Consider the following 24,221-nt stretch of genomic DNA (forward strand, 5'->3'; position numbering starts at 1 on the left):
CTGTGCATCTGATAATCTGATAAACCTCTATGAGATCTCACCTCAGCCTTCGTCACTCCAGAGAAAATAACATAAGTTTGTCAGCCTCTCCTTTTAGCACATGCCCTTCAATCCAGGCATCATCCATGTTTACTTCTTTTGCACCCTCTCCAAAGCTTCCACATCCTTTCTATAATAGGGCGACCAGAATAAAATGCAGAACTCCAGATGCAGTCTCGCGAGAGTTTTATGAAACTGCGCCATAACTTCCCAATGCTTGAATTCAGTGCCTCAACTAATAAAGCGAAGCATGCTAAACACCTTCTTTATTGCCCTGTCAACCTGTGCAGCCAAATATGAAAGTAATTACATTTGTTTTTGAGTTATATTTTCTCATTGCATTACCTTCCTTGGGGAACTTGCCTCTCACCCCTTCTCTCACTGCTACCACCACCAAATTAAAAACCAGCTTGAGTTGTGTGAGATGGGAACACTTAAAAACCTCAAACCCAAATGCATTTTGACTGTTTCTAGTTTTAAATCCCTCCTTTGTAACTTTAGGAAAAACTGTAACTTGTCGATCATGTTCACGTATTTATCATGAAATTGCACACCAAATTATGAAAGCAGAGAAAATGTTATATGGCCGCCAATGAAAGCACTGTGTATCTTTTTGATCCTTGTAGAAAGAGAAAAGTGAGGAGCCATTAAAATTCTGCACTAATAATAGCAGAACAAAGATTTTAAATAAATAAAGTTAGCCCAGACCTTTTACTTTCAAAATAAGCAGCCTAAGAAATGAAATGACTTTAATATTTTAAAAATTTTGCAGTGTAAATATCAAAAGGTTACTTTATGGCTATACTCAAGGAGCAAGTGTCAGTTATACCTCTAGGAGGGTATTTAGGAGTAAACCCTAGAGCATGTTTAGAATGTGGAACTTGCTTCAACAAATAGTACCTAATGCAGACTGGCAAAGTTTCACTTCAGGGGATTTCAACTGATTGTATTGATTAAAATATGTTGGTGGGAGAAAATGTATTTGTGGCAGCATGGTAGCATTGCAGTTACTGCAACCCAGGTTCACATCCATCCTTGTCTTTTAGGAGTTTATATGTTTTCCCCGTGACCACATAGGTTTCGTCAGGATGCTCTAGTTTGCTCCCACATTCCAAGGACGTGCAGGTTTGAAGTTAAAAAAGTTCAAATAAATTATTTTCAAAGTGCATACAGTAAATGTCACTATATACAACCCTGAAAGTCATTTTCTTGTAGGCATTCACAGTAAGTACAAGAAATGCAATATAATCAGTGAAAAACTGCAACCAACAGGATGGGCAAATGTGCAAAAGACAACAAACTGTGCAAACACAAAAAGAAAGACAAAAAAAAGAAATAATAATAATGAATAAGCAATACACATCGAGAATATGATATGCAAATTCCTTGAAAGTGAGTCTATAGGTTGTGTGAGCAGTTCAGTGATATCTTCTAGTATTTTAATACTCTCATCTGTATTATTGGACGGCACTGGCTTGTTTGGCAGGAAGGGCTTGGTATTGTACTGTATCCCTAAACAATTAAATCAAAAACTGCATGTGCTAGAGATCTGAGATGTTAAGTGATGAAAACATTTGGCATCAATGGAAGGAAAAACTATGAATGTTTCCGGTCCAGCACCCTTCTGTAGAATTGTGAAACTATAGAAAAGAAGATAGGATAGTGAAAACAAGTAAAACAAAGGGAATAAACCCGATAGAGTGAATCTAAGTTGTTTAATGGGGTCAATTATCAGTACATTAAACCTTTTTGTCTGTGTAATTATCTGTTTTTGCTTCATATTGCCAGATTGTGAAGATTTATTGATTTTATTTTACATTGGCAAGCAGCTCATATTAGACATTAACAATAACAATTCAATAGCTGTGTTGAATAACCTCTTAGTTTTTTGCATACTGTATATTTCTTAAGCTCAACACAGACTACATAATCTAAGCATAACCAAATTTGGAGCTACACGTTGCTGTGTTTGTACTGTCAATTCAGAAAGTAGTTGATTTACCAGAATAGGAAGTAATTCAATTTGTTATGTTATTATCAAATTCAACTGTATCCTTGATGTTAAGGAGGGATTTGACCAAGTATGACATGAACAAGCCCAGTAAAAAACCTGAAAGGAATGTCATAAAAGGAGAAACATTGATTCATCCCAATCCTGCATGCAGTGAGGTCTAGCCAAAATTCAGACAGTAACAGTTAAGACTGCCAGGCAATGATATCTCTAACTAATGTATTTATCAACCTTTCCTTGACATTCAGTGGCATTAACACTGTTGAGTACCCTGCCATCATCATACTAGGAGGTTGGGGGGAGGGGCAGGGGTCAGCTGAAACTCCAATGGACCAACTAGGTAGATAACTTGAGACAAGATCTTGCCAACAGCTGGGTATCAAGTGAAAAGTAGCTCATTCTCTGACATCCCAAAGCCTTTGCACTGTCTTTTAAGAACAAGTGTGTATAGGATTAGGATGAATCCTGCTCCAACAGCTCTCAAGAAGCGTGACACCATTCAGGAGAGAGGATTTGCTTGATGGCTGTCCCCCCACCCCCATCCTATGCATTTATTCCCCACTGTTAATACAGAGTGTACAATCCACAAATGCCCAGGCTCTGTCAACATTACCTTCCAAACTCTCAACCTCTATCCATTAAGAAGGCACATGGATGACCATAGAGGCATGGAGGAGTACTGGCCAGAATTGTAAAGACCGTAGGACAGCTGTGGCAGCGGTTTCCATGAGTAGTTGATAGATACCTCAAACTGTCATCCCAAGGAAGAAAGGCACACCAAACTGTGGTGAGGAACAGGATAAAGCAAAAGAGAAGACATGCAATATGGTGAAGGTGAGTGGGAAATCAGAGGATTACAAAGCAAAGAGAAGATTACTGAAAAAACAAGGAGCTCAAAGATGAAATATGAGGGTAAACTAGCCATTTCTGTAAAAGAATCTTGGGAAATTTTTCTTTAGATAAGTAAAGTGTGTGAGAGAGGCAAGAGTGAATATTGGACTGGTGGAAATGCACTGCAGAGGGAGGAATGGAGACATAGAATTAGTGGCAGAGCTGAATAAGTATCTTGCTGCAGTCTTTACAGTGGAAGACACAATTGATAGTTTTGTGACATAGTTGGCAGGTAATACCTAGTTAAGTAGAAGAACAGGTGTTAAAGAGGCAAGAAATCGGACAGGTTAGGAGCTAATGCAGTGTAGGGTAACACAAGCAAAATGCTGGAGGACCAAAGCAGGTCAGGCAACATTGATGGAAATGAATAAACAGTCGATGTTTCAGACTGAGACACTTTATCATGACTGGAAAGGTAGGGGGGAAGATGCCATAACAGAAAGGTGGGAGGAGGGAAAGGAGGACAAGCCAGGTGAAGACTTGATGATAGGAGAAGCCAGATGATAGGTGAAGCCAGAAGTGTATGATCATACACTTTGGTAACAGGAATACAAATGTAGACTATTTTGTAAATAGGGAGAACATTCAGAAATCAGAGGTGCAAAGGAGCTTGGAAGTCCTAGTGCAGGATTTCCTCAAGGTTAACTTGCAGGTTGCGTAGGTAGCAAGGAAGGATGTTCCCATTAGAGGACGTTTTAGGATCTGAGAGCTCAGCTTCAGAATGAAGGGATGTCTTTTCAGTCCAAATGAGAAGAATTTTTATCAGCTAGAAGGTGGTAAATCTGTAGAGACTATTCACAGATTTGAAGGCCAAGTCATTGAGTGAATTTAAAGCAGAGACTGAAAGGTTTTGATTGGTAAAGGGATTAAGGGTTATGAAGAAAAGGCAGGAAAATGGGGTTGAGAAATATTTAAAAAATGAGTCATGATGGAATGGCAGGCTTGATGGGCTGAATGGTCTTATTCTGCTCCTATATTTTATGGGAACAGAGAAAGATTTGCAGAACTACGCACAAATTCATATTTAACTACTATTTTTGGTTGATTGAGCTGCACACGTTTGGTATATAGAAGCACCTGAAGCTTTGAAATTTTTCAAGGCTTGACAAATGCATTTACAGCCTTTGCAATTCCTGTGTGTGTTGCCTCTCATTCCTTTTTGTTTGTAAACGTGTCCACTGAGAAAGTTTTTGAAACTAAAATGGTTAAAAACCTCATGAGCAACTTTGAACATTAATTTGTGTGAAGATACTATCAGGCATTGACCATGACCTACTCAAGCCAGTCTCCAACCAGCTGCTATTAAATTCAATGATGATGGACATTATCCTTGATTTGAGTAGCTAATCCCGGCACTCAAAATGCTAGCTGAAAAGTCCCTGTGAAGAGACATTCTCTGCAGTTTCATCTCACTGGCTCTTATTTAAATGTTCAATTCTAGTTGAAAGTATGTCCCCAGAGTAGCATTCACCTTTGTAAAATTGCTTTGATGTTCAAATTCATCTGTCCCCTGAAAAATGATTTAATTATATGTTGTCAGCTTTGCAGAATCTCTTGTTTTCATCTCCTAAAATTATTGATTAGCACTCAGCTTTAGTTAGAATGATTATTCACTACAGTTTAGGATTGGGAGTGAAGCTGTCCAATTACCAAGTAATGAAATGAAAGTTCTTTCCGATATTGCAACAAGTTTATTAAATTTAATAAACATGTGTATTAGTCAAAGAATAGAAAGAAAGAAAAATATTCAGCCAATGCCATGGCCAACACATTAACCTGTCATTCACTCCAATTAACAACACACACAAAATGCTGGTGTAACACAGCAGGCCAGGCAGCATCTATAGGGAGAAGCGCTGTCGACGTTTCGGGCCGAGACCCTTCGTCAGGACTAACCGAAAGGAAAGATAGTAAGAGATTTGAAAGTAGTGGGGGGAGGGGGAAATCATTTCACATTTCCCCCTCCCCCCTCTACTTTCAAATCTCTTACTATCTTTCCGTTGGGTTAGTCCTGACGAAGGGTCTCGGCCCAAAACGTCGACAGCACTTCTCCCTATTGTTGCTGCCTAGCCTGCTGTGTTCTACCAGCATTTTGTGTGTGTTGTTGTTTGAATTTCCAGCTTCTGCAGATTTCCTCGTATTTGCTCTTTAAATTCACTCCAATTGATTATCTGGGGATTTTTCACAATGTTCTTCTGGGTTCTTGCTGTGCACTCTTGTACACATGTTACAATAGTCATCACAGAAATACTAGCTTGGTGGTGATGTGCCTCAGGATACCACGAGCTCACAGAAGTCGCTACATAAGTGCACGGTTTCAGATTTAAACTTCCAACACCGACATTTCCGTCATTAAACGTATGTTGCTGGCCTTTGCTAATGGTGGCTGCTCCTTATCGAGGCGATGTGTTTGGTGTGTTGAGCTTGCTCCTGATAATTCTGTTATTTAAATGTGGTGCACACAGCATTGTAAGCCTCACTGTTCAGTTGGCTGTGATCAGAATACTGATAGCAACTGTGGCCACAGTTGGCTTTGGAAAATGCAGCTGAAGTATTCAGGAAAAGCACTCTTACTACACTGCTGCCTTTCTGAGAATATATGGAAACAATCATCCTGTCATCCTCTTGCTCATAGTACAGGATCCTACAATTAGCACCATTTCAACATTCAGGTTCTTGGCATCATTATATCTCAAGATCTCATGTGGGAGAACCACATCTCCTTCATTAACAAAAAAGCTCGGCAGAGGATGTTCTTCTTTCAGCAGATGGTAAAATTTCATCTTCCCCAGAACATGCTGGTGCAATTCTACACTGCCATCATCGGGAGCATTCTCACATCAGCTGTTACTGTCTAGTTTGGTGCAGCATCCTCTCGCGATATACAAAAATGACAGTGAACTGTAAAAGGTCACAAGCTGTAGTCTACCATCATTTCAGGATTTGTATGTGTTCAGAACAAAGAAGCAGGCAGGAGAACCCTACCCACCCAGCAAACTGCTTTTTCCAAAAGCTTCCTTCTGGAAAGCACTATAGGGTTATTAAAACAAAAACTTCATGCCACCTTCAAAGTTTCTTCCCCCAGGCAGTTAATCTGATCAACCATTCTACTTACCCCCTCCCATTATATACCCCCCCACATCTATTACCTCAGCCCCTGCACTATAAACTATTTAACCCACTTTTTATAATGTTGTTTACTTTATAAGTACATGCTAGTATTTATGTATTTATGTACATTTTATTAATGACACATACTCCTAACTTTATTCCAATATAATGTTCTGTTCTTTATAATCGTTGAATATTGTTTTCTGTTGTATGTTTTGCCAACATGCACCATAATAAATTCATAATATATGTAAATATATATGGTGAATAAAGTTGATCCTTGATAAATAAATTATCATTACCCCATAATCTTAGAGTTGAAATGTAGCCACCAAGACCATGCCATGTAGGATCTTGGTGGCAGGATTCACATCTTCTTCACTGCAGCAGTGTGGTAGGATGGGTAGGATGATGCTATTGCAGTTTGGGCATTCCGGAGTTTGTTCAATTCTGGCTCTGTCTGGAAGGAGTTTGTATGTTCCATCCGTAACCACGTGGGTTTTCTCTAGGTATTCTGGTTTCCTCACACAGTCCAAGATATATGGGTTAGTAGGTTAATTGGTAAATTGTCCTGTGATTAGGGTAGTGTTAAACAGCTGGGGTTTGGGCAGTGCGACTTGATGTGCACTGTATCCCCGCCGGAAATGGATTTAATACATTTATTAAATATATTATCCTCATTTTGTTCAACGGAGGATTATAAAAACATTCTGGGTTAATGAAACCTTTGCATCATATGTTGGAACAGAGAGCAGAGTAGAATGGGACTTGCTGTCTCAGGAACTATCATCAGTTTACAACTGAGAGTCTGCAGCAGCATGGTCCTTTTTCCCAGCTCCAGGTGGCCCTCAACATCATCCATTGTAGCATCTTTGCTCTTTGAAGAAGCCTTGCCACAGAAGATAGTAGAGAGCAACACAAGCAATGCAATAGGCACAGCAGATGAGAAGCCAAAAGCATGAGCATGGACCCAATGGAACCTGTGCAGTAGGGGAGTATATTAGTCTTGCAAGATACCAGAACTGAAGTTATTTGGATAATTTGCCCCAGTGCACAGCAGTAACTGCTGTCTCACAGCTCCATATCCTGACCTCAGGTGTTACTTGGACGGAGAACTCTCATCACCAGTTCTGTTTTCTACCTTGTGCTTGTTTCCTCCCTTGTCCCAAAAACCATGTTGGTATAAACTTAATGACTGCTGCTAATTACCAGTGAAGATGAGTAAAACAATTAAAGGGTAGTTGATTGGCATTTGAGAGAGAATAGATCACAGATTGACAGGGAAATGAGGAAAGAGGGACCAGGTCTGACATTATTGCTCTGATGGGAACCCACATAGATCTAATGTGCCAAATTTCATTTGCGCTGTTATTTATGGAAATTGTTTTAAAATATATGCAAAAATAATTATTTCCTTCATTGTCCTGTAGCCAAAAATCTGTTTGAATGATTTTTGTTTGCCAGGTCATAGTTTGATGAGCATGTTAAAGCAATTATTCTTTATAATGTGCAGTCATAATGTTTTATTGGTATCATTATATGATTTATATTTGGTCACTACCCTCTTACATAATTTCAATGTGTGAAATTAAATGTGTTCTCGTAACGAATAGTAAGTGAGTGAATGTTGGTTTAACTGCTTTTGCTTGAATTTTTTGATGTTCACAAGCATTGTGCCTTTAATTCCAATATATTCAATGCTAGTCCAGTCAACACCAAATTAATTTTTGCAGAGTTACTGCCTTTGCTGTAGAGTCTTCTTCCAGTTTATATCATGATGAGAACCAACCACCCGATCTTTGATTTACTGAAAGGAAACCTTCAAAGTTCAAGATGAGGAGTTTTTCTCCAGTCCTACTAAATGGTCTTGGCCTGTTACATCAACTGTACTTTTTTTCCATAGATGCTGCCTGGCCTGCTGAGTTCTGCCAGCATTTTATGTCTGTTGCTTGGATTTCCAGCATCTGCAGATTCTCTCTTGTTTGTGAGCACATTAACATGGTCCATTTTCTTACGAAGCCTTTCTCTGTGGATGCTGAGGACTGAGTAAGGCCTTGATAGCTGGAGAGGCTCCATCCATATGCTCAGCGCTGTCAATGAAAATGACTTGATTGACAAGTATTGAAGTTGTTTAAGAATACAAAAGTTAAAAATTGAAAAAAAGATTTAAAGCTCTAAAGCACTCACACATGCTTAAAAACAATTAAATAGAATCATTGTATGACTACAACACAGAAGACCATTCAACCCACCATAAGAGAGTAAATTAAATACTTTCCATCTGTCCAGCAATGGCTTCTTCACATTGACTTCAGTGGGGATGCTGCCCAGGTTTAACTATAGGACAGCACAGACACTACAGCAGAATGTGCCACTGCTAACTTAAGCCTCTGCCGGTCTTGAACATTTGAAAGTTGTTGCAAAGTCCAACAGAAACGCTGTTGCCTGGTGTGAGGGTTTGACTCATGATGTTAACTGTTTCTGAATGTCAGAAATATTCAGGAAAAAAGTCATTGTTTTTGGCAGTTTGACAGCTAGCTAATTGGAAAGTCTAATGATATCTTTAGTGGAGGCTTCTTCCTTAACCCTGCCACCTACCCCACAGCCATCAACACAACAGTGTTGTACGATTATGGAAGGCCCTCCCACAGGACTTAACAATATTAACTGTTTTCTTTTTAGTTAAGTGATAGGCTGCTGCTAACGGATGTTCTGGGCTGGTGTACTGAAAGGCAAACGATGCACTTGGGTGTTATTGCTCAAAGCATTGACCCTGTGAGTAGGCTGATGAGGGCTGAAACTCCTGGAAATGCACTGTGCTCAGTAACCAGCAGTGGCCTTTGCTCAGCTAGTGTGTCCCTAAAGGTGCTGACTTTTTGTCATTTGGTTTAATCCAGTGCTGCCTTTAGCTGATAATCTGCACTATTTCAGCTCCACTCAGACTTGTCTAGTTGCTTCTGGCTCTTGTTCTTTTGATAGGAGCTGACTCAGAACTGCTCTCAATGGCTTGTGTGACCTACAGTTCAATGCAAAAGAGGAAATTTTCTGATACTGTCAACAAAACAGATTGAAGCAGCACTATCATTGCAAACTTGTTTTTCACACTTGGTCAAATTTTTAAAAAGATGCTATTATTGTACTTGCCATCACCACTAGGACCTGCTCGTGTTTTGTTTCCTTCACCCGCTCTGTGCTTGTTAATGATATGCTGACCAGCTCCATGTGGGCGACTGCTGAGCATTTCTTTATTGTAAAGTCAGTGTGCAGTTGTCTGCTAGGCTTGAAGGGTATTGTGTCCTGTAGGTAGGATGGTATTCAGAATTGAAAACACGTAGAGCTCTGAAAGTGGTATGGAGACCCACAACACATTAAAAGAGAAATAGGCATTAGTTTCCTAGGTTTACTTACAAGCCCTGAATGTCAAATCTGTCCCTCTAAATTCTTTTTGTGCACATCTGTATCCGGAAGGTTAGCATGATAATGAACATTTCCTTTGGGATAGTGTATTTTCAACATTAAGACATACTGTATCAGTCACTGCTTCCTCAGGTCATTTTCTTGGCAGCAGTGTACTAGCCAAACTTCTTATTATCTTTCTTCCTTTCAAGCATTTCAGGGTGAGCCATTTGTCAAGATTAACTTTCTTTCATGCCTAACCGTGCCAGGTACATGTTAATATCACTAGCTTCAAATTGGATTTCCTTAGGTCTGACATTGCCTTTTGGATGGAGTCCCAAGTCTGCAGACTTTGTAATGTTTAGCTGATGTGCTTCCCTTCTGTGGAATTGTGCTTCTAAAGGATTCAGAGCCAGAAGAACAAAGTTATTGAATGATATTCCCAGTGCCTACAAAATATTTTACTGCAACTAGTTAATCAGATGCTTATGCATTTATTAAGTGGGATTTTTTTCTAACTGTGGCTTAACCCTCCCAGCATTGAGCACATCTAGAAGGAAGTCTGCCACAAGAAAGTGCATCCTTCATCAAGGACCCCGTCCATCCAGGCCACGTTCCCTTCTCGTTGCTGCTATCAGGAAGGAGGTGCAGGAGTCTTAGGTTCCACACCATCAGGTTTAGGAACAGTTATTTTCCTACAGCCATCAGGCACTTGAACCAGCATGGATGACTTCACTGAACACTGAATTGATTCCACAATCTATCACTTTCAAGGACTCTTCGACTCATTTTCTCAATTTTATTCATTTATTTGTTTGCTTGATTGTATTTGCGCTGCTTGTCTTTTGCACATTGGTCATTTGCCAGTCTTTCTTTGCGCATAGTTTTTCTTTGATTCTGTTGTATTTCCTTGTTCAACTGTGACTGCCTGCAATAAAATGAATCTCAGGGTAGTATATGGTGCCAAATAATTACTTGATAATAAATTTACTTTGAACTTTTACAAATTTAACAGGGAATAAACTTGGGACCTTGGGGTGAGGACAAAAATGTTGCCTTCTTTTCAGATGTTCCAATGCACCGGTATTGTTCTACTGTGCTTCTCAAGGATGATGGTGGAACGGGGAGTAAGAGGCAGAACAAGTTTCCTTAGATTTATCAACATTTACTGGGAATATGGCACTTTACATCTATACCAGATTAACCTGATGCAAGTCCAGTGAATCCAATGACTTAATTATGTTATGATCCCAGCCCCCTCCTTTGTGAGAATCGCAAGAGCACCCATTGAGGGGGGGGGTCAGTAGACCCAGGAAGTGAGAGAGAGAGAGGAACATGCCAAATTGCACGTCCTACCCGGGATACAGAATAAGACAACAGCGACTATTGTCTCATGGAGACCACGTGAAAAGCCCTCGGGCAAGGTGTGCTGGTTGAGAGAGAGATTGCATCATCCCAACCTGATTGACACCTGCGACCCCGTGAGGAAGTATAAAGGAGAGTCTCAGGGTAACAGCCCCCTCAGATGCACCAAGAAGACACGAGAGAGTGATCCCGCAGTAGCGGGAAGCCATTCTGAAGGAAGCCACGTGCGTTAGATTCCGGGATTGGAATTTGTGGCTGGAATCACAGAAAACTGCTTTTAACTAACATCGGGGAGAGGAAACCAACGCTCCCCCGATTTCACGGAAGATTCATCAAGACTCGGCAAGTTCTTTCTCTTCTCCCCCAATCTCTCTCTCTCGGTCGCCCCACGTGAAACCCAGCGATTTTCAAAGGACTGAGGCCTGCAGACTTTCTGAGTGACTTTTATATTTCCAACGGACAATCTATTAACCCCTAGACAACAGCAGAGCTCACTTCCTAATGATGATTATTACTATACCCACACTTTAGATTGAGTGTTGACGATGTGCACTACCTGAATGTATGTATTAACCCTACTTTTGTGTCCCTTTATAAATAAAACGTTTGAAAATAGTGACATCAGACTTCAACGGACCTCTCTATCTTTGCTGGTAAGTTCTCCAGTTATGGGATTCGTAACAATTAGAAAGAAATGTCTGATCCGGAGACAGTACATGCAAGTTATTTTTTTTCTGTTGATTCAGTTGAACTGATTTAACTGTCAATAATTCTGTTGTCATGACTCTTCATATATTTAGTTCCTTTTAATTAGTTTAACCTGTAGTACTTTTATGGTTCAGTATTTCTGATTATTTGAGTATGTAAATATCACAGCATTTACAGTTGCTTAACCTGTAAAACTGTTTTGACGTCGGTGAGGAGGCTTTCTGGTGTCAGGGAATTGAAGGCAAAGGAGCCTGTTGCACTCAGAGTGACTCTGCGCTTATCTTGGCCCCTCTGATTAACTAGCAGGTGATGTCACAAGAAGTCTCATCAAGAGCCTCGCTAGTCAATGGAAGATCTCCTCCATCATAATTTGATTGTATTTTTTAGCAGTAATGTCGCATGCAATCAAAGTTCTTAATCTGTTGATTGTTTCTTGGTGAATACTAATTACTTTTAGATTGTGACTTCGTTGCTAAATTGAGTGTTCGGGTGACAATTGAACCAAATATTATAAAAGCATATGGGGAACTTTGCTGTGGTGGAAGTGTGGTTAATGATATGGCTAGAGAAGAATGGAAGAATGCCAATATTTTTGTTTTATTTCCTTTATACAGATGTGTAATGGGTTTAGCCAGAGATAATGTATGTAGTGACAAATATATGTTATTAATAATAAAAATGTATTTAATTCTGCTCAGACAGAGCGATAGCCAGGAGTGAAACTCATATTCATACTTCAGTAATAACTCTTCACAAGACAGGCATGGTAGCATAGAGTTTAGCACAACGCTTTACAGATCAGTGTTCAATTGTCGCTGCTGCTTGTAAGGAGCATGTATATTCTTCCTGTGACCACATAGACTTTGTCCAGATATTCTAGTTTCCTTCCACATTCCAAACATGCAAGGGTTTAGGATAGTAAGTTGTGCACATGCTGTGTTGCACCAGAAGCATGGCAAAGCTTGCAGGCTGCTCAGCACAATCCCTGCTGAACTGGTTTGATGTAACCGATGCATTTCACGGCATGTTTCAATGCATGTGACAAACAAAGCTAATTTTTAATCTTTAGAGTAGGCATATTCACTCTTGCTTTTGTATCCTTTCTCAAAAAAATGTATTCTTATTGGGAAAAACTGAGAGAAAATCTACCACAAAGAACATAGCAACTCAAATTTCTTATACTGATGCACCCTAATCAGGTTACATATTGGTGGATCTCAAAGAAAGGTTATCCTAACACTTTCTACTTTTTTGTTAATTTTTTTTCTTCTAATCTTGTATTTTGAATGATTTGAAATGTTCCTGAATTATTCAAAGTTCTTAATAAGCTGAGGGTGTAACTGAATCAGCTGTTAAAAATGTTTTTCAAAAGTTTTTGTTATCAAGGCTCTTTTAGGTCAGCCTGTACATTGACTGGTATGGTCTGTGAGGCCTTGACATTGTGATTGGATACATTCTGCAACAAAGTACCTTACAGTAAATTTGTAATTGTTATGTGTGTACTTCCTACATTTCTAAGCAGATTTTGCAGTTAGCTCATTGTCCCTACTGTCTGTGCTCCAGCCATTCTGAAGCTGGTTCTATACTACACAGTAATATAACATCTGTAATTCTCCAGTCCTCTGACACCAACCATTCATCTAAGGAGGATTAGAAGACTGTGGCTGAAGGCCTCTTAATTTTTGCCTTTGCCCACCCCCTCCACCTCCTGCAGCCTAGGAGATATCTCACTCACACTAAAAAAGCTGTGCTGAGGATGGTTTTCATTCTAAATATCTAATTTTACCATATTTAATTTTGCTGCTATATCCTTTCTTCATGCAAGAGTGGTAGTTCTTCCGATGAAAACATACTACTTGCTCACTTAGTACCTTGCTTATCCTCTCCACCACTAAATTGGTCTTCATCTTGGGCCTAGTTATGTTGATGTTCCTTTTCATATTTATATATTTAGGTTTTAATTTGTGTTAGTCTCATGGTTCCCATTTTTGAAATCCACTCCTATGATTTCTTTCCTTCCTTCTTTTCTTATCACCCCTACTGGGGCATAGGCTGCCCCAGAACTGGGTAAACTGGGTGAAGATCTTTCTTGTTCCAAGAATGAGATCTTTGGAGCTTCTGTGGGTGCTTCTGTAGCTCTGAGTTTTTACATGATGGAACTTCTAGCCCCATGCCCAACCCACCTCCTTTTGCAGCTGGTTCATGGTGGAATTTATGATTGCTTTGTTCAGCATTATTTTTCCATGTTGTTGCTTACAGTTGTCATCAACTCCTGTTCTGTCATATTATAATTTAATATTCATCATCCAAGAAATTCAGGCTTTGGATGCTTTTCTTCTCTTTCCTGAGAGACGGATGTGGGCTCGATGTCTTCACTACCCCCTCTTGGAATGCTTCAAATACTTAGTAAATGCTTTGATTTCAATTCCTATAGAGTTGTGCCAGATCCTGAATGATTTGAAGGTATGCTTTACATATAGGTTCAGGCACATTTAATAGTGTTCCATGGGTTCTTGAATCATTCAGGTACATTTCATTCATACTGTCCATTAACATTTAACGGTGTATTTTGGATATTTTGTAGCAGATGGATTGTGGTATTCTATTTTCTGATTCACCCGCAGTTGACACCAGTTGGGACAACCATTTTTACTGGTTTCTCGGGAAGAAATGGAGCCACTGACATCGATGATGGCCCTAATGGACAGATTGAATATGTTATTCAACATAATCCAAATGATCCAGTAAGTATAGTATGGTGGGTTTATTCTTTTCATGTGGGGACAAAAGTCCTAATCTCATTGCCTTTAAGTATCAACTCTCTCTTTTGCTCCACAGGTTTTGTATTGCCTGTAGATTATTTCCAGCACTTTTTATTTTTATCTCTGATTTTAACATGCTGAAAATAGCTTTTGTGGGTAAATACCTTATAGGAAATGGTCAAATCTAATCGACTTTATTGACATGTGCACAAATACCACAAGGTATGTACCATGAAAAACTAGTGAGCAGCTGCATCACAAGCACATGTGCTGAGATCTAAAATGATAAAGTCAAATATGCACAAGTTCTGGATTTGTACCGAAGGTTTTGTTTGGGAAAAGGTTAGTGTTCTCCTGAGGAAAAAAGAAGGGAGGGGGTGTGTGCAGCTGAGGGTAAGTGCAGCTTACACTGAAAATACTTGGTTGTTCAGATTTTTTGAGTTTAAGTCAATTTGGGTAAGCAGTTTACAAAGAAGCGATAACCCACTGATGTCCAATTATTGGTGAAGAGTCCATGGTAGCTCCATGGTCTGTCCTTCTTGAACAGAGGGCATGTCTTGTGGGCCATGGTTAATGTTTCTGGGTTCCCCCCTCTACCCCCCACGGAGAACACTGTAACATAAAACTCTCTAAAGTAGTCTAGAACAATCATTACTAGGTGCTGCCCTGCTGGTTTAGACACTCACAAGAAATCAAATAAATAAATTGATTTTACTAATCTGCAGAAACACAATTTAGATCAGTGAACATATAATCCTGCAATTACTTAATAAAGTCTCTAATTAGCTTCACCATGGACATAACGTCCATTTCTGGACGTCATGCTGCAGGGAGGATGTTGGAAGATCAAATGAGGAAGCCCTTAGATAAATAAATCAAGAATTGTTAACAGAAGATTCCACATTTTAATTTTACTCATCAATGTGAGTGATGAAGCTGAGATTGTGCTCTTGAGAAAGGAAAGTTGAAGAGAGGTGATAAAGATGATTGAAATCAAATATTGTCATCGAGTTGGTGTACATAAACTACTTCCAAATGTTGGCATGGCCAACGACGATAAAAGACAAATAAATAGTGGAAGAATTAAAAAGGAGATGATTCATCTGTTACACTGGTTGTTATTATCTAAAATATACTGCTAGAAAGGCTGTTGAAAACAGATTTATTGACAAATATAATAGAGAACTTATAAAAGGGAAGATATTGCAAGTCTACAGGAAAAGTGCAGAGAAAGAAGTGGGCATAATTTATTTAATAGATTTCAAAGGAGATGGCAGAATCATGACGAAAAAATTGGTCTTTCTCTGTGCTGCATACTTCTGTGATAACTGTCCTCAGCACATGCTCCAAAAGATTCTTCTGAATCAAGCATTGTTCAGCATCTTTGCTGTGTCTGTTATCACAGTCACGATCTGAGCCAAGTTGAGGCTAAATGTGGATGAGGGAAACAATGCCATCTTGGTAGTCTCTAACTTAACAGCATCAACACTGCATGGTACGGAAGCAGCTCTGTGGTGGACAGGAAGGTTCTAAAACAAGTATCCAAAACTGCCCGACACATTACTGGCACCAGCCTATCCGACATCTGAGAGAGAGAGAGAGAGAGAGAGAGAGAGAGAGACACACACACACACACACACTCACTCACTACTATTTTATATACAGCATCACTTTATGGACGTACAATCAATATGTATATGAGCTATCTTATATGTATTATGTTTTTTAAAATATTGTGTTCTTTATTTTATTGTGTTTTTCAAGCTGCATCAGATCTGGAATAACAATTATTTTGTTCTCCTTTATTCTTGTGTACGGTAAATGACTTTAAACAATCTTGAACCTTGATTTCTCTTACTTCCAGTGATCACTCATCACTCAACTCTGTCACTGCTCCCCATTCTTGTTTTCCCTTGTCCTTCTGGTGGTATTACCTCTTCCCTTTTCCCTCCTCCCTCTCCCATGAACTGAACATCATCAAGTTTGTTCCCTCTGGATCTCCACCTCCTGCTCTTTATTCCATGCTCCTCTGTCTTCTATAAAATTCCATCTTTTTCAGCATTTTGCCTCTTTGTCTTAACACCTTCCAGCTTCCTCACTCCACCACTTACTCACGTATCACCTGCAAGCTCATGCTCACCCATCATTTCACTGTGGTTCTCCTTTCCAGCCCTGATGAAGGGTCTTGGCTCGACACATTGACTGTTCATCTCCAGTCTACTTGATCTGCTGAATTCCTCCACGCTTTTTGTGTAACTCTCTGGTATCCGCAGTCTTTCTGTGACTCCAAAAGTTTGTCATTTAAAAAAAATTACTATTCAATAGTAAATAAACTATGTGCAAAGAAGACGTGAAGGGGACTATGTCTATACTTACCCATTGACTGGAATTCCCAATGTTTTCTCTCCTTATTTGACTGTTTTGACTGTGGCAGAAAAGATGAATGGATGGATAAATGTGCTTACAGTAGTTGCTTATGAGAAACCTGAAGGAAATCCTGGAGCTCATTTGGAACATTTATCCGACTTTGATTAAGTGTTCACTCTTCAGTATTTTTCATGATATTTCTAAATTGAATCCCAGAAAATAAATATATTGGCAAAGATGAGTGTTAGACATAGCCTGGCGGTTTCCTTTTTTCATGAGCTCAAACAAAACGATACTGTCAAAATGATGGTAATTATATTTTTAAGTACCAATGTCAAATGTATTAATTCAACAATATTATTTTACACTTTGCCTAAAGTTTACTTCAAATTATTTGTTGCTTTAAGCAGAAATCCTTTTTGAGTAGTAACAAACATGAAAGTAAAGCAGTGTTCATGGTGTAGCAGGTTAATTAACCCTGTTTTTAAATATCAATCTGCATTTTAAACAACTGACCTGCTAAGTATGACAAATGCCTCATTTTACTATGTAGTTTTAAATCGAACCCTACCAAAAGTTAACGAACAAGATTCTCTTGACGCCATGTTAATGAAATATTGCATTTTAAAATTAAGTAAGCCATTAATAAAATTATATTCAAAAATACTATTTTAATTTTCTGTTGCTGTGAAGCAAAGGAATGATTTTTGTTAGATGGTGCAAAAGGTTGAACGAAAATGCTGTTAATGTGGTTGAATAACATTTGACAGGGGTACTGTGTAAACTAGAACTTGTCTTTTTGTGTTCATAGGAATCTGGCAGGACATTTGACATTCCACTCTCATTAACAGGAGCTGTGGTCTTAAGGAGAAGACTAAATTATGAAGAAAAAACACGTTACTATGTCATTGTTCAAGCCAATGTAAGATATTATTTGAATAGCTTTCCTAGCATTATTTATATTTTGTCAATTTTATACTGTCCAATAGGCTGGATGGTTGATAAGATTAATATTTTAGATGTCATTTAATTGATGTTGTTAGATCATCTAACTGAAATTATCAGAACCATGCACAGTGTTTAAGCAAACATAGTTTGCAGGTAATTGTAAAACAGTGACAGTTAATTTCTCTTAGAAAATAATGCAATTTCTCTTACCAGAAAGTAAGTACTGTAGTTGGCTGAATTCTTGAAATAAAGTGCATATAATTTTCGTCAGGCAATTTGAAGTGACACATTTATTTTGAAATAATTGTGCTTTGAAATCTAGTTTATGTATATGGCTTCTTTTATAGATTTCAAAAACAAGTTTTGGAACAACATTAATTATTGTGTCAATGTCAGCTAGAGTATATCATTTCCAAACTTATATGGAAATGTCTCCTGGAAATGAAATCGTTTTAAGATTTGTGACTCAGATCATTTTTGACATGTTTATGGTCTTCAAAAGTAATTGAAACATGATCAACTAACACTTCTTCAGAAAAATAAGCACAAAGGATAAGTATCTTGATAAATGACAAACAGGGGACCTAGTGTTCAGCAAGAAATCTGCCTTGACCTGCTTCCTGTCTTTGCAGAGATCGTCATAGTGAATCATTTGTGGAAATTAATTTCTAATCCACATTGTTATGCTCCTTTCTATTTGGAAAACGTTTCATTGAACATTGAACAGTACAAAGATGGACAGGCCATTTTGCCCAGAATGTTGTGCCAATCTTGCTTGTACTAATCTTGACGCCAGCTTCCTCCTGTGTATCAACAATATCCCTCCATTCCTTTCATATTTATGTACCTACATAAAAGCCTTATAAATGCCACCAAAACCACCTGCTTCTGCTATTGCCCTGTTAACTCAGTCCAGTCTCTATGTAAAATAAAATGTTGTCTCTCACACTGCCCTCTAACCTCAAAAGTATATCCTCTAGTGTTTGATATTTCTACACTGGAGAGAAGTCTGACTGTCTATCCTATCTCTGCCTCTTATAATTTTAAAAATCTCCATCAAATCTTCCCTCAAATTCTGACACCCTAGGGAGAACAACCAAAATTTGTCCAACTTTTCCTTGAGTTCATTCCCTCTAATCCTGGCAGTATCCTGGTAAGCCTCTTCTGCACATTTTCCACAGTCTTCATATCCTTTCTGTAATGGGATGACCAGAACATCACACATTACTCTAAGAGTGGTCTGACTAAAGTTTGATGCAGCTACAGCATGACTTCCTTACTCTTATACTCACACCTCTATCAATGAAGGAAAGAATTCCATATACCTACTTTATTACCTTATTCACTAGCCCAACCACGTTCAGTTAACTATGAAACTGATCCCCAAGTTCCCTCTGGATCTCACTGCTGTTAAAGAGACTACCATTAACTGTATACTTTCTCCTTTCATTTGACTTCTAAAAAGTGCCCATCTCAAACACCTTTCTTCTACCTTTCTGCCCTTATCTGTAACTAGACTATATTCTGCTGTATTCTCTTGTAGTCCTTTATAGCATCCACAAGTACACAAATCTTGGTGTCATCTGCAAACTTACTGATCTACCCATCTACATTTTCACCCAAATTGTTGATATATATCACAAACAACAGATGTTCCAGCACCAGTCCTTGCAGGACACCACTGGTCACAGGCCTCCAGACAGAGTAATGGCCTTTCATGTCTTCTATAGACAAGTCAGTTCCGGATTCAAACTTGTAATTCACCCTGGATCCTATGTATCTTTATCTTCTGAATCAAGCCTCCATGAAGTACCTTGAGAAATACCTTACTGACAGCCATGTAGAAAACGTCTACTGCCATAACCCTCATTAAGCGCCTTTGTCACCTCCTCAAAAAACTCGACCAAATTTGTTAGGCCTGACCTCTGTGCACAAAGTCATGTTGTCTGCCCCTAAGCACACCCTTTATGACAACCCTACTATCTCTGCATATTTCCATAATCGGACCACACATCTGTTCCTTAATCTCTCAGTGGCTTTTGGAGTGACCTGTAGTATACTTCCATCAGTATAATTACCATATCCGACTTCTGAACTCCGTCCAAATTGCGTCTGTGGACGCAATCCGGAACTGGCTTGCCTATAGAAGACATGAAAGGCTATTACTCAGTCTGGAGGCCTGTGACCAGTGGTGTCCTGCAAGGACTGGTGCTGGAACATCTGTTGTTTGTGATATATATCAACAATTTGGGTGAAAATGTAGATGGGTAGATCAGTAAGTTCCTCCAGTGTGTTCTCTCTGAGTACTATGGTCACATTCTTCCTTAACTGTCATGCAACCCCTCCACCTCTTATCTCTTAACCACCCATTACATTTAAAACAACAAAACCAAGGGACATTGTGCTGCCAGTCCTGTCCCACACATAATCATATCTCTGTAATAGCAGTAAAGCCTTAGTTCCATGTACTGATCCAGGCCCTAAGTACATCCTCCTCACCTACAGTACTCCTAACATTTGAAATAAACATATTTCAGCCCATCAGTCCCATCACGTCTACCAGCCTGCCCCTCACTATACAGTCAGCCCTCCATATCCGCGAGTTCCGCATGCGTGAATTCAACCAACCGCGAATCGAGAAAACCCGGAAGTTTTCTTCCAGCACTCATTGTTCGAGCATCTACAGACTTTTTTATTGCCATTATTCCCTAAATAATGCAGTATAACAACTGGTTACATAGCATTTACATTGTATTAGGTATTATAAGTAATGTAGAGATGATTTAAAGTATATGGGAGGATGTGCGTAGTTTATCGTGGATCAGGATCAAGAAAAATCTGAAGTTCTCTTACTAAGTAAGTCAGAACAGCTACATTCAGTATTATTTAGCGTCAATTAGTCAAATTCTTGTCCTAAAAAGTGTTGGCATGTGGCCTACTGGATAAATCATCGGTCTAGTACTCTGAAGGTCACTGGTTCGAGCCTCAGCGGAGGCAGCGTGTTTGTGTACTTGAGCAAGGCACTTAACAACACATTGCTCTGCGACGACACCGGTGCCAAGCTGCTTGGGTCCTAGTGCCCATCCCTTGGACAACATCGGTGGCATGGAGAGGGGAAGGCTTGCAGCTTGGACAACTGCCGGTTTCCCATAAAACCCTGCCCAGGCGTGTGCCCTGAAAACTTCCCAAGGTTCAAATTCATGGTCTCACGAGACCGACGGATGCCTAAATGTCTTAGAAAATAGTATATATTTTACCTTTCTATGGATATAAAACACTTAAGAAGCGTACGTATTTCAATAATTAAACCATTGCATTGCTTAGTAATAATTGTAGCTTTCATCAGGGCAGGTCCTTTCTCACTTTATCCTTTAAAATTGTTCTGATCATTGACCGACTGTAGCCGAATGCTTTTCCAATGACCAGTGGCGCTTCAACTCTTTCCAATCACTTTATTATTTCCATTTTATTTTCAATCGTGATCACGATTATTTTCGTGAACAGAAACACTGCGGATTCAGAGCTCCGCCGGGTCCTGAAGAACATCACTCTGAGACAAGTTAAGTAAGGTCAGGGGTTCCGCTTACCTAAAACCCACCGCACTGAAACAGGTTCGTAAGGGACTGGGTCCCGGAACCAATCCCTCACGGATAAGGAGGGCCGACTGTACTTCCTTTCAGTCTTACTTATCACACCATCTTTGTTGCCCTCAGCTCTGCCACTTGTTACCCTGCTGCTGTTGGTCCTATCTCCCTGTCACTCTAGTTTAACCTTCCTGAAAAATAGTAGAAAACTATTTTCAATAGTAGAAAACTACAGTTCAAATGCACACCATCATGTTTGTACACATCCCAGCTGGCAGCAAGTCCATAAATCTGAGAAGCTCTCCCTCCTATATCAGCTGTTTACCCATGTATTGAACTGCATTATGTACCTATTTCTCACCATATTTAGCACCTGGTCATCCATCTCTACCGTGTTTCCGTGGCTATGTATGTATCAATGTACTTTGCTTAGGTTAATCTGGCTTTGTGTAGTAGCTGTTTCCTCAAAACTGCAATTATCTGCTCACAATATTCGCTTCATTAAGAAGTATTAAAATGTTCTTCCCATTTTTTGATTTTCTATAAAGATCCGATGCTAGACAACTATTCCATTTTTCAGCAGATTACAATGTGCCTGAACATAATGCATTCCCTCCAGGGACACATTTGAAAGCAACATGGTACAGTACAGGATTTTCACCATTTGACCAGTAAAATAGAATAACATTCGTCGGTTCCAGTTTATCTCACACATCCAGAATACAAACTATTTCTCTGTTGCTCCATTCTTTTAGCAGGTTAACTGTCTGGAAGTACATCTGCTCTGGCATCGTTAATCATTATGCACTCTCACTTAACTGAATCACAGTATTGCTATCTCTTGGCACACACCCACATATAGCAAAGAATGGGATCTCTCGCACCTACCATATGGTCTCAAGCCCCAAAGTCTAAATTTCATTGCTTCATCAGCCAACACTTCAGTCACCATATCACAGTTTCTTTCTGCCATTTGTCTACTGGCAGACAGATGGAAATATATTCATTAAAGGGCATTAATTGTGCAAAGCAGTATTTCTTACAGCGGAGCAAAAAAACAAAGTGTTGGAAAAACTCAGCGGGTTGGGTGGCATCTGTAGAGGGAAATAGACAGTTGACATTTCAGGTTGAGATGGTTCATCCGCACTGAAAGACAGAGGGAAGATAGCCGGTATAAAAAGCTGGGAAGGAAGGGTTGGAGCAGCAGCTGGCAATTGTTAGGTGCAAGTGCAGGTGGGTCAGAAGGGTGTTGATAGGCAGGTGGAAGAGGAGAGGGTGGAAATAGAGGTTGGGTGATTGGTGGAGGCAACAAACAGCTGAGCATGGTAAAATCTGATAACGAAAGGAAGCTAGAGCATGGAACCATATAAGGGAGGAGGTCTGGGTATACGGGAGGGGTCAGGAGTGGAGCATCTCTCTTATTTCACTTCAGTAATGCTGGTTAACTTGCTGAGTTATAGACAATAGGTGCAGAAGTAGACCATTTGGCCCTTCGAGCCTGCACCGCCATTCTGAGATCATGGCTGATCATCTACTATCAATACCCGGTTCCTGCCTTGTCTCCATATCCCTTGATTCCCCTATCCATATGATACCTATCTTGCTCCTTCTTGAAAGCATCCAGAGAATTGGTCTCCACTACCTTCCGAGGCAGTGCATTCCAGACCCCCACAACTTTCTGGGAGAAGACGTTTTTCCTTAACTCTGTCCTAAATGACCTACCCCTTATTCTCAAACCATGCCCTCTGGTACTGGACGCTCCCAGCATCTAGAACATATTTCTTGCCTCTATCTTGTCCAATCCCTATAATTTGATATCCCGATTATTCTTATATGTTGCAATCAGATCCCCTCTCAATCTCCTTAATTCCAGCGTGTACAAGCCCAGTCTCTCTAACCTCTCTGCGTAAGACAGTCCGGACATCCCACGAATTAACCTTGTGAATCTACGCTGCACTTCCTCTATAGCCAGGATGTTCTTCCTTAACCCTGGAGACCAAAACTGCACACAATACTCCAGGTGTGGTCTCACCAGGGCCCTGTACAAATGCAAAAGGATTTTCTTGCTCTTGTACTCAATTCCCTTTGTAATAAAGGCCAAAATTCCATTAGCCTTCTTCACTGCCTGCTGCACTTGCTCATTCACCTTCAGTAACTGATGAACAAGGACTCCTAGATCTCTTTGTATTTCTCCCTTACCTAACTCTACACCATTCAGATAATAACCTGCCTTCCTGTTCTTACTCCCAAAGTGGATAACCTCACACTTATTCACATTAAGCGTCATCTGCCAAGTATCTGCCCACTCACCCAGCCTATCCAAGTCACCCTGAATTCTCCTAATATCCTCATCACATGTCCTCCAGCATTTTGTTTCTTTCTTGCTTCATTATTCAGCATCTGCAGTGTCCTGCATCTCCGTTCTCACAGTGGGTTTGTCTACAGAGGTAAAAGGTCACTGGAAGTCTCTATGCAGTAATGATAATCACAATGTACAAGAACATATTCTTCTGTCCTGCAGTTCTTAAAGGGAGGATGTACAATATTATGTAAGCTGCAATTGTTACATATTGTCATTCTATGATTTTGCTGGAAGGTTCCCACGTACAGACAGGCTGGCTGATATTGTGATTGAGGCCTTTTGAACAGAAGGACTTAATGGCTGCTTTAAAAATTGCAAAACCAGATGGATACACTGAGACAGGTTTGAGGCAATCCTCAATGCAGAAGAGGTTAGGAGTGTTTAGAATTGAGGGTAAGGTACCGAGGGTGTTCATGGGAGGAAGCGATAGATTGCTGGGATGAGGCTGACTGATAGTAAGGGTTTCCTGTGGATCAGCTTTCCTCTTTCTGCACCACAAACATTCATCTTTCTTAAGGTTAGCTCTTCTGCCTATCATTGTGTTTTCCATCTTGCAACAAACTAGTCAACTGTCGTTAAAAATATAACACCTGTGAAGATGATGGTAGGCAGAATCATCATCATGTTTGAATGACCAGACCTGTTTCCATGAGTAAATTGTTATTTTGTTCTGCCTC

The 24,221-nt window shown here is 39.7% G+C and overlaps 1 protein-coding gene across 1 annotated transcript in view; it reads left to right on the forward strand.

The window, feature by feature from the left end:
- pcdh15b (protocadherin-related 15b) overlaps positions 1 to 24,221 on the forward strand; it is an 831,732-nt gene that overhangs the window by 227,320 nt on the left and 580,191 nt on the right. The window contains exons 6-7 of the mRNA XM_059948101.1: positions 14,146 to 14,265; positions 17,462 to 17,572. Of these exons, the coding sequence (XP_059804084.1) occupies positions 14,146 to 14,265; positions 17,462 to 17,572 (231 nt within the window). The remainder of the gene's footprint in view (positions 1 to 14,145; positions 14,266 to 17,461; positions 17,573 to 24,221) is intronic.

Source organism: Hypanus sabinus, chromosome 22 (genome assembly GCF_030144855.1).
Source record: "Hypanus sabinus isolate sHypSab1 chromosome 22, sHypSab1.hap1, whole genome shotgun sequence".
Taxonomy (NCBI): domain Eukaryota; kingdom Metazoa; phylum Chordata; class Chondrichthyes; order Myliobatiformes; family Dasyatidae; genus Hypanus; species Hypanus sabinus.